Source organism: Pseudoliparis swirei, chromosome 5 (assembly GCF_029220125.1).
Source record: "Pseudoliparis swirei isolate HS2019 ecotype Mariana Trench chromosome 5, NWPU_hadal_v1, whole genome shotgun sequence".
NCBI classification, from domain to species: Eukaryota; Metazoa; Chordata; class Actinopteri; order Perciformes; family Liparidae; genus Pseudoliparis; species Pseudoliparis swirei.
The window spans coordinates 3,766,836-3,785,370 of NC_079392.1; the positions used below are offsets into that span (position 1 = coordinate 3,766,836).

An 18,535-nucleotide genomic window follows, 5' to 3' on the forward strand; every position below is an offset into this window, starting at 1 on the left:
GCCGCCTGTGTGACAGAACTGCTTTGTGTGCGATTGTCTCGTAGCGTGTGTTGTTGCATTTGGCACCGGAGAGTATCGTGAAACTCAAACCGTTGCCGCGGACTGTCCCTTTAATGTGGTCGGCGACTAAATGGTGCCCTGTCATCAGCGCGCCGCGGTTTCGTCCAATCAAACACTCACACGCAGGCACACAAACGTAAACACACGCACCGACCCAACCGCAACGCACACAAACTCTACATGTTGTGAACTAGACAAGTTATACAATACACACACACACACACACACACAACCGCAACGCACACAAACTCTACATGTTGCGAACTAGACAAGTTATACAATACACACATACACACACACAACCGCAATGCACACACACACTCTACATGTTCTGAACTGGATAAGTTATACAATACACACACACACACACACAACCACAATGCACACACACTCTACATGTTCTGAACTGGATAAGTTATACAATACACACACACACACAACCGCAACACACACAAACTATACATGTACTGAACTAGACAAGACATACTATACCTTTTCATCCTTACAGCTATAATGTATTTCTGTATTTGAAAACACACACACAGACTCACACACATGCGTCTCAGTTCAAGCCAAAACAGTATCGTCTAACACAGGGGTCAGGAACCTTTTTGACTGGGAGGGCCATAAAAGCCAAATATTTCTAAATATATTTCATTGAGAGCCATATAGTATTTTTAACTCATAATAAATTAAGACGAGACGGAGAGCCGAGAAGTGTTAACGCGACATACGATCAATAACAGACGTTCAGTTTAATAAAAGAACAAAGACGACTTTAAGAAAAGGACCTTAAATTACTTCTGCTGTAATCTGGCGCGATAGAGAAAATTACAGGGGGGCGGGCGGAGATATATATTTTTTTCAACTCAAAATTGTCTGGGAGCCATATGCCGTCACCATAAAGAGCCATAGGTTCCCGACCCCTGGTCTAACAGCAAAAAGTGAGTACCGGCCTAAATGTCCTCACATAGCATTTTGGTCCTCACTCCAAAGGTTATTCACCCATGATGGTCCTCACATTGATAGCAGAGCAAACACACACACAGAAGCTTAATTTCAAAACCAAACAGTATCGTCTAAGATCAAAAAGTGAGGACCGGCATAAATGTCCTCACCTTGCATTGTGGTCCTCACTCCAAAGGTTAATAACCCATGATGGTCCTCACATGGATAGCAATGCAAACACATACAAAAACACAAACACACACACACACACAGCTGGGGCTGTAGCATTGCCAGCTAATGGCTAAAGGTGAATTTCATTAAAGCTGGGTCACTCTCCAACAGAGAAGGAGGGAGAGGAACGGAAGCAAAACGGATGAAATGAAACAAAGGAAGAGTGGAAGAACGCCGCAGGGGAGAAATGAGTTCAGTAAACTATCATCACCCCCTTGATTCCAGCCCAGTAATGAGCAGGGCGATAGCGGCCCGCTACTGATGCGTACCGATAGAGCCACGCTACCTGAATGCAGTCTGCTAGGTCGATCTAGACCATCGCCAGCCTGCAGACAAAACAAGTGCCGCAATCACCATCCGTCCATCAGATAAGAAACAGATGTTAGTCATGGGACTGGCCTCAAAGTGATACACACAGAGATACACCACTATGAACATATGGGAGTGTGTGCGCACACACAGACATGCAACCTTTGTTGGCTTTTATCATGTTGTTGTGGAAAAATAAAGACGTCTCCGTGATTTGTTTGAAACCACTCGTCATTGTATTTATGGCTTTTTGTAAAACATCCTTGATTGGTCACCATAATCATTATCTCGACTGAAACCGCCAACTCATGTCCAGAAAGTGAACTACTGTCTTCGCTCTTGCCGCTGTGTTTAACAATGTCTGCTTTTTTGTGTACACCACATCTGCTGTGGGACGGATGTTGTGGGAGGCTCGGCTTTGCGAGAGATAAATTAAACAAACAAGAAGAGAGAAGGAAAAAAAAAAAAAAAGGTCACATTCAATAAAGTCTCGCGTTGAAGGATCTTCCAAGTCGGGGTATCTTTGCGAGATAATAAACGGATGTTGGTTTTTCCGAGGAGAGGGTGGCGAGATTTTGACTGGATTTTATGGATCCGAGTCAGTTGTTCCCACAGCGCTGACAGGAGAACAGTTTTAAATACTTCCTCCATCAGGATCTGCTGATAGAAACCTGGGCAGCTCCAGGAGTTGTGACCACCACCGCCACCACCCCGAACTAAATGATCTTATTATACTGGCAAGTATCCTTATGGATCGAGGATGGGAAGGAACAAGCTGACAAAGTCATTTTCATGCGTCCACATTGCACCAACAGCTAACTCCTGCACGCACACAGATTAAGATTACTTTAATGTGTTTATGTGTGCATTATTCTCTTGCATTATGGCAACACCATGCATCCTGCATTTCTTCAAAGCGTCGGATGTGTGCATCCTCAAATATTTACGGAATTAAGCACATCGGCGGTGGGGACGTAATATGAAAATTTCCATGTTAGGTCAGCAGCAAACGACAAACTACATGAATAAAAAGTTATGAAGAAGCATTGATAAGTGATTGTCCCCGCCGCTGCTATTTATGCTAAAATCTTAACATTAACGATACAGCAACCCCATTGAGTGTCGAGGTCTGGCGATCGGTTTTTTTCTTGGCTCGAGAAACAGTCAACCAATCAAAGATTTGTAGGTAGGATTAAGGATTAACTAAACTAGCAAACAAACTACAAGTGGCCTGTGAACATTCTGCGATAACGGCTCCATTACAATTATTTACCTGTGTGGTCTGCAAACACTTCTGGGTTTTTACTTCACATGAACACATGTCGTACTTCCTGTATAACCCCAAAAGATGGAATTGGGAGGCCTGGCCGACTCAAACTGAGCAAGTTGATGTGGACTTTTGCTTCATCACTTATCTTCTACAGTGGCCGACGATTTTAATGAGTTGCTGGGGGTCACAATTTCAGCGCATCATGTGGTAATTGCACTGGAAATACATCACGCATTGCTTGTAACAGATGTAACTTTGCTTTGTGTTTGTGTGTGTTAATGTGTCCTTTACCATCACTAGAGCTGTTCCACGAGGTGGCAGCTATCACACTGGGGTCTTGGGGAAACTCAGACCCTGTAAACAAGAGGAAATGGTGGAGACCATTAGCATGTTTCTGGCTGTTGGGCTTTACCACCACGCTCAATTTGCTCGTGAACTACGCAATTACAATAAATGTAGAGCCGGGCAAGTAAAAAGAGAAATAACGAGCTGTGAGCTCCGGCACCTATCACAAACACAGACTGAAACACTTGAAATGTGACAGGCAGCCATTCATTGTGAATTGAACCATAAAAAAAAACATGCTGCTATCATCTATCGCCGCTCAAAAGTCGCCTCAGTGACACTAAGTGGGGTATTTGAGATTAACTCAACATGCAAATGCAAATATCCTCTGACACGCAACTACAACAACGGACACACTGCAAGACCATCTGTTCCAATGGGATGCACCTAAATATACAAAAGTTGGTTCTTCTCTTTTGTAATCAAACTAAATGAAATAAGGGACGAACATCCGGCTCAAATTCTATTAATTATGAAATAAAAACAAAAATGAAGCCACGTCCCAAACACAGCCAACTGATGCAAACAAACACACTGCTTGAAGAGTTTTCCCGTCTTAAATCAGGTGATCGCATTGTACGTTCGCTGGTGAAGATCAAAAGGTTTAAATGTATAACAGGGAGCCTATCAGCGAGCCATGTGGACCTAATGCTGCATTATTAGCGGCTGACGACAGAGCAGACATCTGCTTTTCATTAAAAGACAGAGAGGAGACAGAAAATGGGCTTCGGTGTGCGCAGCCACGGGTCACAAGGTGATTTCTGTAAAATAAAAATAACATGCGGGACTGACTCGGATTGGGACCTGCAACAGTTTTAGATATTTGCTGATTCTTTGGACATCAGACAACTGACAAACACACATATGTAATCCCGCAGTTACGAGTTCTGCTATCCAGGCGGACTGTGTGTGTGTGTGTGTGTTTAGCTTGGTGCAGGCTGGGATAGTTTAAGATGTTGAATGAGCAAACGTCTCAAACACATGCTTAAATGCAAGCATGTGCACCGACTCAACTGAGCACGCTCACATGCATGTCCAAACACATGCTTCCCTACACGTGATGCACACTGCATTTGTTTCAGCAACACGTTTAAAAAGAACCAAATAAAACGGTGTATTTGCGACTCCACAACTTGAAGCCATTAGTCATGCAGGGTGACAATTGAGGAGAAAGTCTGCAGTGGAAATGGGACCGGGCGCCCCGACACGGGGGCTCATGCTAATTGGGTGATAATGTGTTGTTTCACACGTGCTGCGTCGGCATGGTAATGACTGCGTGGTGGTGCTTGTGAAATCAGCTGTGTTAATGAGCAGCTCCTTTGGGCCTCTGCACCTGTTAGCGAGGGGAGTCTAAAAAAAACTTGGCAAACGGGGGCTCTCGACTGCAGGCGGGCCCGCTTTACGAGGGTCAAGATTGTTACAGATTCCGGAGCAACACCGGAAAGGTTGATCGACAATAAAGATAGGTGTGTGTGTTCATTAAGTAATAACTTGTATATTCACTGCTAGCTGTGCGGTTTCATATGCTCCCCGAGTCGAGTTACGAGACCAAAAAAGAATGCCTCCGATCGGCTCCCGAAGATGACTCTTACCATTATGGCCCCAAAGCGCGTCTACATTCTCGGCGTGTTCTGGGCCGATGGGCCGAAAGACACGGCGCTCTGTGGCTCACAAAGGACAGAGGAGAAGGGACGTCGCAGCTCACTGGACGCACCAACGCATAGCTAGCCAAGTGCAGCCAGGTGAGAGTTCAATAGAGGGGCTGGACACTGGCAGAACAAGGGAAGGGCGAGGAACACGAGGACCTTTATGGAACAGTCCGGAGTCGTCGGCATATGTTCAGGGATACATTTTTAAGAATTCAGTATCTTGTTTTCTCAGTGTCACGTATGATTTACATTTCTACTACCTTTCCAGATAAGATAATTGTCAACGAGACTAGGAGGTCACTCCCTCACTTTTCTTTACTATTTAGGTCACATCTGTTAGTTCTCTTTCATTGAGATAATCATCTGGATATATCTGAGATGAACTACAGAGTCATTTTGAGATTAGCTTTCTAATGTTTCTCCGCAACAGAGGGAAGCAATTGTGCGAGGCCAATTTGTTAATGAGGGTGCCTACAAATAGGCAACCTTCACAGAGCCTGTGCCAGGGTAGATCTGGCAGTTGTGGTTCTGGAACCCTGACCGATCACGATCCTGATCCTGGTCCTGGTGTTCTCCCGTATGTTATCTGTTTGGGTGAATTATATCTGCCAGTATGAATCAAAGGTGATCAAAGGTTTCGATAATAGTAGAACAAAAAGGACCAAAGTAACGGTGAACTTTTGAGCTGAAATACTGACACTGATATGTTTTAACCATCATCACAACCGTTCCCGAACCTTACCTAAGCAGTTAAAGTTGCTTAAACTTGACCCTAACTTAACTCTCGACTTGACAGATCAGGAAATATTAGTATGAATTGTTTTGGCAACCGTAATATGGGTTGATTTGAAATGCCTAGATTGTTCTTTTGGAATGAGCACTTTTTATGAATATAAGATCAGGAAATTCCTGACGGGTCCCATTTGGAAGACAATAACATACAACTTATTTAGTCCTTTCGTTGTCATGACTTCATCTTAAATGAATGTATTGAACATTCAGGGCATAGACCTTGCAGTAATTACAAGCTATATTGACACCTTTTTATCAGTGTTCATTTAATACTCTGAGGGACTATTACAAATAAATACTTTAACTGTGTTTCTGCATTCGTAGGTAGGCTAACTGATTCAGTCTAAAGGGTGCTCTAAACCCCATATTAGACCTACTGTATGTTAAACGTTGATCAAGTTAAAATACGTTGCTTTGGGTTTTTTGTCTGGACAACGACAACCAATCACAGACATTATTATTTATTCAAACAGGTCAGCTGTACTGATTCTAGGATTTTATGTCAGACTTTTGTGAAATAAAATGTGTTTCTGTAAAATTGGCTGTTGATAACATCCCTACCCCTTCATATGTATGTAGTTCACACCGAGAGCACCTCCTGAAATCCCAACGTCATCACATTTCTCAGAGAATTCATCAGCATTGTTTTGGTGCAGTGAGCTTACCTTTATACCATTTCACATTATTTCCAGTTTAACTGCAAAAAAGTCAGCTTCCCAGATCTATTAGTGCTCTGATACCATCTCTGCACGTTGGTTTTTATTAAAACCACGATTATTACATTACATTCCATCTAGCAGACGCTTTTATCCAAAGTGACTTTCAATAAGTGAATTCAACCATGAGAACAAACTCAGAACAAAAAGAATCAAGAAAGTAACCTTTCTAAGCCAAACTACAAAAATACCATAACACCAAAAGTAATACTATAAGTAATACCATGAGTAATACCATAAGCAATACCGTAAGTAATAGCATAATACCATAAGTAATATCATAAGTAATCGGATAAGTAATATCATAAGTAATCGCATAAGTAGTACCATAAGTAATAGCATAAATAATACCATAAGTAATATCATAAGTAATAGCACAATACCACAAGTAGTACCATAAGTAATACCATGAGTAATACCATAAGTAGTACCATGAGTAATAGCATAATACCATAAGTAATACCATGAGTAATACCATGAGTAATACCATAAATAATACCATAAGTAATATCATAAGTAATAGCACAATACCATAAGTAGTACCATAAGTAATACCATGAGTAATACCATAAGTAGTACCATGAGTAATAGCATAATACCATAAGTAGTACCATAAGTAATACCATGAGTAATACCATGAGTAATACCATAAATAATACCATAAGTAATAGGATAATACCATAAGTAATATCATAAGTAATAGCACAATACCATAAGTAATAGCATAATACCACAAGTCATACCATAAGTAATACCATGAGTAATACCATAAGTAATACCATGAGTAATACCATAAGTAGTACCATAAGTAATACCATGAGTAATACCATAAGTAATACCATAAGTAATACCATGAGTAATACCATGAGTAATACCATAAGTAGTACCATAAGTAATACCATGAGTAATACCACAAGTAATACCATGAGTAACACCATGAGTAATACCATGAGTAATACCATAAGTAGTACCATAAGTAATACCATGAGTAATACCATGAGTAATACCATAAGTAGTACCATAAGTAATACCATAAGTAATACCATGAGTAATACCACAAGTAATACCATGAGTAATACCATAAGTAATACCATGAGTAATACCATGAGTAATACCACAAGTAATACCATGAGTAATACCATGAGTAATACCATAAGTCATACCACAAGTAATACCATGAGTAGTACCATGAGTAATACCATGAGTAATACCATGAGTAATACCATGAGTCCAACCATAACTAAGTGCCATTCAAGTGCCACTGAAGTGTTAATTGATTCTCTCATCTGATAAAACCCCCAGATAAACAGTAATTTCCAAAGAAAAAAGCTACATAACCCGGATCATGAGCTGTCCACATATTCCCACAGCATGTCAGTCGTGATATGTTAGGTGGATATTCTGGATGTTTCACAACCTGTTATATAATAAAAATGGTCCCCCATTGGCTGGCATTGCATATTTCATACAACCGAAAGTTTCGGAACCTTTGCAACAGTATAGCGGCACAACATACAGTACATGGTGAACATGAAGGCTCCTTTGGGAGAGCCCAGAAAGAAAGTTCCATGAGAGCAGCCTCTGATCCTCCGCCAGCTGTATCTGGCTTACGATGATAACACAAATCAAGCGGGGACGTATGAAGCTTCACCCTAGAAAGCTCTGAGAATTCTGGTGTGACCTTCCTGTGACGGCAGCACGCGGGAATGAAGTGTGCAACTCGCGGGAGTGAGTGCGAGGCCTGAAGATGAAGTGAGAACGAGAGAGACTCGGAGGTTGAAGCCGAAGCCAAATCAGAAATGTTCAATTTGAGTGGTTATGCATAGCAACTAATGTGCTGTTATATGGTCTGAGGGGCTGTGCTTTGGAGCCAGAGTGGTTGATGTGGTGAGTGAGGCTGATGTATGAGCTCCACCGCTCCGTAATTAGGGGGGTCTCCCCAGGTCCTCTTCCATCCCTCTTAGCTGGAAAACTGACCTGACTCCAGGGTTTATCTGGAAGAACAGCAAACCCACCACTTTTCCCAGCATAGGCAAGTGATATTTGGGTTTTAAAGAGCTGAAAGATAGATATGTGTAGATGAGGACAAATCATCAGGAATATATATCAGAATTTCCTGATCCAATTTGTCTTTATAAGATATCTCTTTGCATCCAGCGAGTTTCTTTCGCTCTTTTTGTGTCTATTTTCTTTATATTGAGGATTTTTTAAAAATCAGACAATGTGATTAACACAGAAAAACACAGAGTGATACGAGGTATTTTTCGTGTTTCTGGAAACATTGGAACAAGTTGTTTGTATGTTGTTGTTTTTAACCACAAGTGACTTTTTAACTGCAGTGATTGTTCTTATATCCTCTGGTGTTGTTCTTTGTCCTCATCTATATCCAACAATGTATTTCATATATTGTTGTTGTATTTGTGTTTGTTGCTTTATGGACTCATGAGTCTGGAATAAAAGAAATATAATATATTCATTTATTCTTTTGCTTAGATTTTCCCCTCACCCGCCTCATCTCACTTCCCAAAAAAGTACTTTATGTACACATCGACTTCTTTAATACATCCAACTACGCAGTCGCAGACACTCGGAGGAGTGAGATAAGCAGCTAACGTCCCGCTGTTGCGTGCATCGAGAACCAGACTCTACGCACCATGTCGGGCTCAAGCTGCCTGCGTGAATTATTAGCGCAATTAAGCTGGAAAAGGAGCAGAAAGCAACAGGGATTTGAGAAAAGAAAGATTATTTCAAGCCAAAGAGGAAAAAGAGAGTGAGAGAGACAAGAAAAGTGAGGCCAAGGAGAGGAAGAGGATCAACGGGAGGGAAGAAGACTTGGAAAACGTGAGTGTGGATAATAAGAAAACTTTAATAAAATCAGCTTTTTTGTGAAGTGGGCTTCTGTCCAACGAGGCTCGTGTTGGCTGGAGTTTATGACTTTATTAAACAACTGGTTGTACTGGTCATGAGGGGCAACAGAGTCAAGAGGATGATGGTTAGAGGGAAGGAAGAACATTGTAATTCTAGTGGTCCGGCTTTATTCAAGTAAAACCTGCAAAACTTTCTCGTTTGGGTTTTGTTTTTCTAGTTTTGGTCATTTATACATTTGATAACATTGTAGGTCTGGCAACAGGCAATGAAACAAAATCACTGCAACATTCAGCCAACTTATCAATAAAATGAACATTCACAGGCATCCATAACTAAATGTTGAGCCCACTAAGTAAAACAGATCAAAAAAGGTCCTTCTGTAAACTTTGGATGTACCACATACTGTTCATAGTTTGGGAATTATTATTGCGTTTCCTGCCAAGTCCGTCATATTGTTAGGGATATCCATGAGTTCCCAACTTAGGAAGTACAACGTATGTAGTATAAATACAAATTATACTAAAACTAACTACAACATTGTTATAAAATCCACGTTGAAATAACGTAAAATGATCCTTTAAAGAAAGACGGAGTGGACAATACATGGAAAAAAGCATAATTGTGATGATTATGAACCCATTTCACTGTGTAGTAAGAACTAGATGGAGATTTTGGATTGCAAATAGAGTGAACTATATTGAACTAGAATGGGCACTCGGTAGAGTGCATACCTTCGCATATCACAAGATTGGGCATTGAATTATGAACATTTTGGCATTAGTTGCATGCCAATTGGAAAAAAATGTATCGTGCTTTGGTAAAAAAAGAGTTTTACCTTTCCATGACCTTGACCTTGACCTTTGACCCGATTGATCACAAAATCTAATCAAATGGTCCCCGGATAATAACCAATCATCCCACCAAATTGCATGCGATTCAAGAACATTTTGACCTGTTCATGACCTTTGACCTTGACCTTTGACCCGATCGATCCCAAAATCTAATCAACTGGTCCCCGGATAATAAACAATCATCCCACCAAATTTCATGCGATTCGGTTCAATACTTTTGAGTTCTGCGAAAGATTTTGACCTGTTCATGACCTTTGACCTTTGACCCGATCGATCCCAAAATCTAATCAACTGGTCCCCGGATAATAAACAATCATCCCACCAAATTTCATGCGATTCGGTTCAATACTTTTTGAGTTCTGCGAAAGATTTTGACCTGTTCATGACCTTTGACCTTTGACCCGATCGATCCCAAAATCTAATCAACTGGTCCCCGGATAATAAACAATCATCCCACCAAATTTCATGCGATTCGGTTCAATACTTTTTTAGTTTTGCGAATAACACGCATACAAATAAATAAATAAATAAATACACGGCGATCAAAACATAACCTTCCGGCATTTTCAATGCGAAGGTAAAAATGGGAATGATTTTGGCCGATGTGCGCGTGTGTGTTGTATAGCTCCACCAGTGTGTGTGTGTGTGTGTGTGTGCGTGCGTGTGTGTGCAGGTGTTTGTTCCCAGGCTCAACTGGAGCATGTAGAGGAATAAAAGCATGACCAGTTCAGGGGCTGAGTGTTGACCTGAGGACATCATGGACCAAAGAACACAGGAACTACACACACATACACACACACACAGACACACACACACAATCCTGCAACGCCTCAGAATGTTCTGCTCTGTAACCTTATAAGACCACAGAAGGGGGAGAGAGTGTGTGTGTGTGTGTGTGTGTGTGTGTGAGAGACAGGAGGCTACGTTTCAAGGCCCTTTTCGGATCAGAACAATAGACAAACAAGACTAACTTAGTGCTCAAGTTGCAACAGATCTTTGTTCAAACATGAAAAAAAATACTTAGTTTAAATTATTATTTTGCGCATTACCTCCAAAAATCCCATAGGGGGCATCGTATGCAACGTATATAATACATGTTTTGGAAAACTGCATGTAGCATGTGGAATTATAGTTTGGCTAACCACAACATTCAATTCAATCCATGTTGAAGGTCACTGTGGCTCTTTGGGTAAACCGTGACTGTTTTTAAAAAGAGTTATTAACCATTAAGGAGCTCGATCAGCTGATTGGTTCATACTGCTCAGAGACATTCAGCATGTTGAGGGAACATGCGTGTGACTCTCGGGGTTCAGAGCCCCCTCCCCTCAGGGTTTAGATGAACCCTTAAGAACAGGAACACCCCCATCGATGCCTCCTCTGTTTTTATTTTTCTTTTTGCTGCACTCGAGCGTCCCAAAAGGACGTCAGCGGGCCGCCGGGCTCCCCGCCGCGGACTGAGGAATGCTGGGTAGTGACAGTTGTCCCGTGTGAGCCTGAAGCCGTGAGATAATTTCCCCGTGAAGTGGCGAGCGGCTGGTTAAAGGAACCCGCTCAGCACTTGTCGGTCCGTGTCAGTTTTATTCTCGGTGTGCTCAAGTTTCCTCTGAATTTGCTCCGCAGCAGTTTAAAACCCACCCTAGATATAGTATTAGGAAAGGTTTACTCGATATGATTAGTCTACATTTCAATCAAAATCTGTGTGTAGTGTACACATCTTTACAAATAAAAGATTAATTTGTATACCAAGTGAAGTCTAAGAGAACTTTTTCTACCTTAGGATCTAAAAAAAAACTGGCATGAGTCAATATTGTCTTTCTTTCATCAAGTGATTATATTTTTTTAAAGTGATGAGTAAAAGCAAATTGTGATTAAAAACTAAATGGAAATTAATTCATTAATACAAACAAATATATATGTATAGTTTTGTCTGATCAATTATTATATTATTAATTGCAAGACAAAGTGACTGTGTACAAAGTTTGTTTTGAATACATGAGTGTAAATATGATTTGAGAAATGTTTGTAAATTTACTGTAAAAAAGGCTAAAAAAGGGATTAAAAGAAGATGTATTTCTATTGTAGGAGTCCAACCATGGAACAACATTAAAATGGATATAAGAAAGGTTTAACACATTTTGTTTTTTAAAAGGATTATTTATAAAACAATTTGTGAGGGTTGATTGAAACGTATGTATATGGAAGATATATATTTACAGTATATATATATATATACAGTATATATATATATAATTTTTTATTTTCTTTATTATTTTTTCTTTATTTTATATACATTTTCTGATTCATTTGATTATAATTTAGGATAGGAATATATAAGCATTTTTTGTTTCTCCCTTTACCTTTTCAGTCTGTTTTGTATATTATATAAAATAATATTGGATTGTATTGCAATGATTGACTGAATAAAAATACACAACAACAACAATTTAATTGAACAATAGTTTGGACATTTTATCAGAAGAAAAATATATATATTCGGAATAATATTGTGATATTATTGCAGCCACAAAGACAACGTTTCGCTGACATTGAGAACTTCCAGTGTGTTAATGGTCAGATCCGCTCACACATTTAACTCTCCACTCGCACGTCTTTAAAATGTGGGCGGAAACCCGAGAACGCCGAGAAAACCCACGCAAACACACGGCCTGTGAACCCGGCGCGGAGGGCCGGAGCTCGGGAAAGAACTTCTATCGGGTCGGTTTGGACTCGTGAACGCGGTGAAGACGACTCCACACGTCTACATCCCCGTTTATATCTTAAGCTCCGCCTCCGTGACACCGTGACAGAAGAGGAACTTCCTGCTCTGCAGAAGTTCTGCGTGTCCCTTACAGAACCGCAGGGGGCCTGAGGTCCCCCGCTGGCCCCGTGAGGCTCTGCGATGGGAACCGCACTGACGGAGGGCCCGCTTGGCCCGCTGTGGGAGGGGTGAGGCGAGGCCCCGCCCCCTTTCTCTGGCTCCTGTTTCTGTTGTACGCAGACATGTGACCCCCCACTGGGACGCTCATCCCTTTCACCTGACAGGGCCGGCACAAGTGTGTGTGTGTGTGTGTGTGTGTCTGTGTGTATGTGTGTGCGAGTGTGTGTCTGTATCTGTTCGCGCGTGTATCTGTGTGTGTGTATCTCTGTGTGTGTGTCATTGTGTGTGTGTGTGTCTGTGTGTCTCTGTGTGTGTGAGTGTGTGTCTGTGTGTGTGTGTATGTATGTGTGTATCTCTGTGTGTGTGTGTCTCTGTGTACGTGTGTGTATGTGTGTGTCTGTGTGTGTGTCTCTGTGTGTGTGAGTGTGTGTCTGTGTGTGTGTGTATGTATGTGTCTCTCTGTGTATGTGTGTCTCTGTGTGTGTGTATGTATGTGTGTGTGTGTATCTCTATGTGTGTATGTCCCTCTGTGTGTGTGTGTATGTATGTGTGTGTGTGTATGTGTGTGTCTCTCTGTGTATGTGTGTCTCTGTGTGTGTGTGTATGTATGTGTGTGTGTATCTCTGTGTGTGTGTCTCTGTGTGTGTGTATGTATGTGTGTATCTCTGTGTGTGTGTGTGTCTCTGTGCGTGTGTGTATGTGTGTCTCTGTGTGTGTGTGTCTCTGTGTGTGTGTTTGTATCTCTGTGTGTGTACATGTGTGTCTCTCTGTGTACATGTGTGTGTCTCTGTGTACATGTGTGTGTCTCTGTGTACATGTGTGTGTCTCTGTGTACATGTGTGTGTCTCTGTGTATGTGTCTCTGTGTACATGTGTGTGTCTCTGTGTACATGTGTGTGTCTCTGTGTACATGTGTGTGTCTGTGTCTCTGTGTACATGTGTGTGTCTCTGTGTACATGTGTGTGTCTCTGTGTACATGTGTGTGTCTCTGTGTACATGTGTGTCTCTCTGTGTACATGTGTGTGTCTCTGTGTACATGTGTGTGTCTCTGTGTACATGTGTGTGTCTCTGTGTACATGTGTGTGTCTCTGTGTACATGTGTGTGTCTCTGTGTGTGTGTGTGTGTGTCTCTGTTTGTGTGCGTGTGTGTGTATGTGTGTGTGTTTATGTGTGTGTGTGTGTCTCTGTGTATGTGTGTGTGCGTATGTGTGTGTGTTTATGTGTGTGTGTCTCTGTGTATGTGTGTGTGTGTATGTGTGTCTCTGTGTATGTGTGTGTCTCTGTGTGTATGTGTGTCTCTCTCTGTGTGTGTGTGTGTGTCTCTGTGTGTGTCTCTGTGTGTGTGTGTGTGTGTGTGGATGCGCTCAGCTTATTGGAAAACCCGATCGCTTCGCAGCAGACCGACTCGAGCCTCGACCCAGACGTCGGCGTGTGGAACGTGAACGGAGTCGTCGTCACACCTGCACACGCACATGCGTGTCACTTCACCTTCAACGACGAGAACGCGGTGCGCGTGAATATATAGCGTGCGCGTTGAGGTCACGGGGGTCGGCTGAGGAATGTCAGACTTTAAGACGTGGAGTCAAACGTCACAAGTCGCCCGCTCGGCCTTGTTTTTTATGAGCGTGACTTTTCTGTAAACAGTGTATCGTGTGTGTGTGCCAACGGGTCCAATGGTGTGAATGAGACAGATGTGTGTGTGTGTGTGTGTTTTGTTCAGGGACACACGCACACACTCCAATAGGCTCCCTGCCGACATTCCTAGATTCCTCAAGGATGACACATTGAAAAAAAAAAAAAAGGAGAGGCCCCATCTGGGGAAGCCAGGATGAAGCTGCTGGCTTTCCAATGCGACTTGGATTTAGACGTCATGTGACTCCAGTCGAGCTGGGCGAAGATCCAACAACGTTTTTTAAATTATTAGTTATTTTTTTAATAAACGTCCGTTGGTATTTCCTCCCTCGGTCGGCTGACTCTCGCCTCGTCTGCAGTGCTGGCACGCCAGATTAAATCTATGAGATTATTTCAGACTGGCCACTATTAATGCATCGCAGATTTCATCGAAACATCTGATGCAAAGTAAAAAAAAAAAAATTCTAATCAAGCTCTGATGTATTTTGGAGAAAAAATATAATAATAAGCCGGGGTTGCTTTATGAACTGAGGCGTGTGTGACTCAGCATTACTGGATGCAGAGTCATGTTGGGATGCTTCTGGGAAAACCATCGTGTCTCCATCAACTCATAACGCCGAGTCAGCTCGATGCGAGAAATCTGATTCCCGGCCAGACTGGGGAACGACGGAGGAAATTGAAATAGAGAGAACAAAGTAGTGGGACGGGAAAAAAAAAGAGAGAGGGAGACGTACGGAAGAGACTAAGACGAGGAGGGATGAAAGTGAGAAAGAAACGGCGTGTCGACAAGAAGGATTAATTCCAGTAAAGACTTCCTGTGTTACTCTTCTTCGTTGGTTTTGAGATGTGGGGCGCCGGCGGCGAGACTTCAGCGCGCTTCCCCGTCGATCTCACCGGCGACCCGCTCCCCGTCCCGGGTTAGGAGAATAAAGCAGCAGCATTCCTCCGACTTGTTTAACCCTCCTGTTACCTTAGGGTCAATTTGACCCCATTCAATGTTTAACGTCGGTGTTCTTTGGGGTCAATTTGACCCCAGGCTGTTTTTCACTGTGTCAAACATATGAGAAATATCAACTTTTTTATATATTTAAAGGGCTATTTAGGTAGTCAACAAACAAACATAAAGTACCTCACACTTAAACTTGGAAAACAATATTAATTCTAATAATTTTCTGGAGGTTTTAATTGCTGGGGTCAAATTGACCCAGAGGGTAAAATATGTCAGTAAATATAAAGGTAACAGGAGGGTTAGACATTGAATGGGGTCAAATTGACCCGAAGGCGACAGGAGGGTTAAGAGGAATAGGCAGCCGGGTTAATGAGGAAGACAGGAGGATTGAAGAAGAGGAGGAGGAAGAAGAGAGAGAGAAGGACGGGACGGTTGAGAGAGCTGGAAACAAGTCTGTGTGCAAAGAATGGAAATATTCCAGTTCCCGAGCTGGTGAAAAAAAAAATTTGGGAGCATTTTCCACACCCCATAGCACAAAAAAACCCGATTGAACATAAAAAATGTGCCGAGAGATAAAGAACGATTCAAAATACGGTCGTTAAATGTACTCAACAAGTTAACGGTATTTAAATGGAGGCTATGACATCATTTGCGATGGATCTGCACGATGACGGCTGACCGTAAAACGTCTTTATGATGTCAGATGATTTACACTGCGAGGTCAAAATGAGATCAAATCCATCCCATAATAACCTGCTCCCCTACAGTAGCTTACAGTATGTTCGTTGAAATGTTGAAAGTATGAAACTTGCGTCCACATTTTAAACTTAAGACGAAACGGTCTTCTTATTTCACTTGTGTAAAGTAACTACAAACAACTTTTAAAAAAAATTATAATAATACAGGGCGATAAAAAAATATATATAAATTAAAATCACAAAAATAAAGAAAAAACCCCAATATATTTCCACTTACTTTCTTTAAATATAATTTGGACTAAATGTGCTTGGGAAATGTGGAAACACTATAATTTAGTCTTGCTCTTTTACAACTTAATCTGTATTTATATTCCCACACGAGGTAACTTTGAAGTCTGGCGTGACATAAAAAATGTACCGCAACTGGATATTTCAGTTGCGAAAACATATTTATTATGGCGCCGACGGTAAAATAGTAAATTAAACATAAATAAATAGCACTAAATGTAAAATGAGTACAGCGTGAGGGAAGATGGAGGGGAAGCTGGGGCCCGAAGGAGCTTCTTTAATGAGCATTATTTGTCAAAAGAGATTTTTATTATAAGGAAATGTACCCATCTGCCCAAGTAAGTGAAAAACCAGATGGAGCAAATAAAAAAGTAAATGTTAAAATGTACGTACATCTGGTTGCTTGATCTTCTGTAAGGCAGAACATTAGATAGATTGTGTTTAAAATGTAAAAAAACTCAATTAATAATTAATGTAAACATTTATTTAGCTGTTTTCTTCTAAAACAAGAGTGTAAATAATACATTATTTTGGTAAAGTGAAAGTTGGTGCTCCTCTATTTAAAGTCTCATTGTTTCTAATGTGCACCAATAATAATGTATCATGACGCACGAGGTTCTTAAAGAGGCAGTTCAAAACTAATATGATGTCACGTGACTCGACGAAGTGTTCCCATTGGCCGATTGTGAAAAAGTCCTCTTTGTGGATTTGACGTGGAGAACTTGAAGAAGAAAAAAAGAAGTAAAAAGAAGGTGGAGACGACTGAGGGATCGAGAAAGCCTGGATCTTATTAAAGTGGGCAAAATATAGAAAAGACAGAGAGAGAGAGAGAGAGACATAAAATATGCCACGAGAGACAAGGACGATCCCGTTTCATGGGCGTGGATGTCATGTCCATCTCCTTCCACCAGACGGCTTTACTCAAGCGTCCCCCAGACTTCTGCAAACGGTGTCTCACCTCCCGTAAACCCCCGTCCTCACACACACACTTCATAACCCCCCCCCAGACGATGGAAAAGGAGGACATAGGCAGATGGTGGCGCGGAGACGAAGAAGAAGAAAGGAGGCGCGAGTGGACGATGACCACAGGGCACACAGATCTCTCTCGTATGACCTCATTTCCTGTTCAGAAACGTCCCCAGGTTGCAGCAGAGAGGAAAATCTGGGAGATCCTCCTAAACGGACCCGACCTTTGACCCAGAGGTCGTCTTTGCTTGTGACTCCTTTCATGCAGATTTACGGTGCGTAACCAACAACTTTGAGGATTGTTCGTGGGAGTAAGTGAGCAAAGACGACGTACAGACGCAAGCGGTTGCGATAAACGCACATTGACACGAATTGGCCGTTGCGAATATTCGACTCAAGTTGAAATATCTCGACTCGCCGAGTTGCGACAGCCAATCAGCGGCGAGACGCTCCGCCGTTGGTGAATCTAACTGGCTGCTGCTGCTCTAGTAGCGCTGGCAGCGGCAGTCATTCAGACATAGTCTAGTCATAGTATGTAAATATATATAAATGTATATAAAATTATATATATGTAAAAAAAAATATATATATAAAATTATATATATATAATGTGTATATATATTATATATATAAAATATATATATATATATATATATATATAATATAATGTATATATAATATATATATGTATACATACATATATATCAAATGATATATATATATAACATATATATATAAAATTATATATATGTAAAAAAATATATACAGTATATATATAAAATTATATATATGTGTATATATATTATATATATATTACATATATATATAAATTATATATCATATATATATTAAATATATATAATATATATATGTATACATACATATATATCAAATGATATATATATAACATATATATATATATATATGATAATATTGTTATGAACCCACGTTTGTGGGATGTCCTCAACAAGTATAAAGCAGAACTCGTGGTTAGTCCTTCCCTGGTGGGTGGCGGAAAATATAACTGTTTCCAAGGAGATAAGCCACGCCCCTCGCACGGGTGAAGCGAAACGCCACAAATGGTCA

General features: G+C 41.1%; 1 protein-coding gene across 2 annotated transcripts in view; it reads right to left on the reverse strand.

Moving 5' to 3' along the window:
- The window catches only part of ror1 (receptor tyrosine kinase-like orphan receptor 1), a 144,168-nt gene that overhangs the window by 44,782 nt on the left and 80,851 nt on the right, over positions 1-18,535 (reverse strand). The window contains exon 2 of one of the 2 annotated variants that reach the window (XM_056415185.1): positions 3,110-3,172. The exons of the other annotated variant lie outside the window; for it this stretch is intronic. Coding sequence (XP_056271160.1) covers positions 3,110-3,172 — 63 coding nt within the window. The remainder of the gene's footprint in view (positions 1-3,109; positions 3,173-18,535) is intronic. 2 annotated transcript variants of the gene reach the window in all.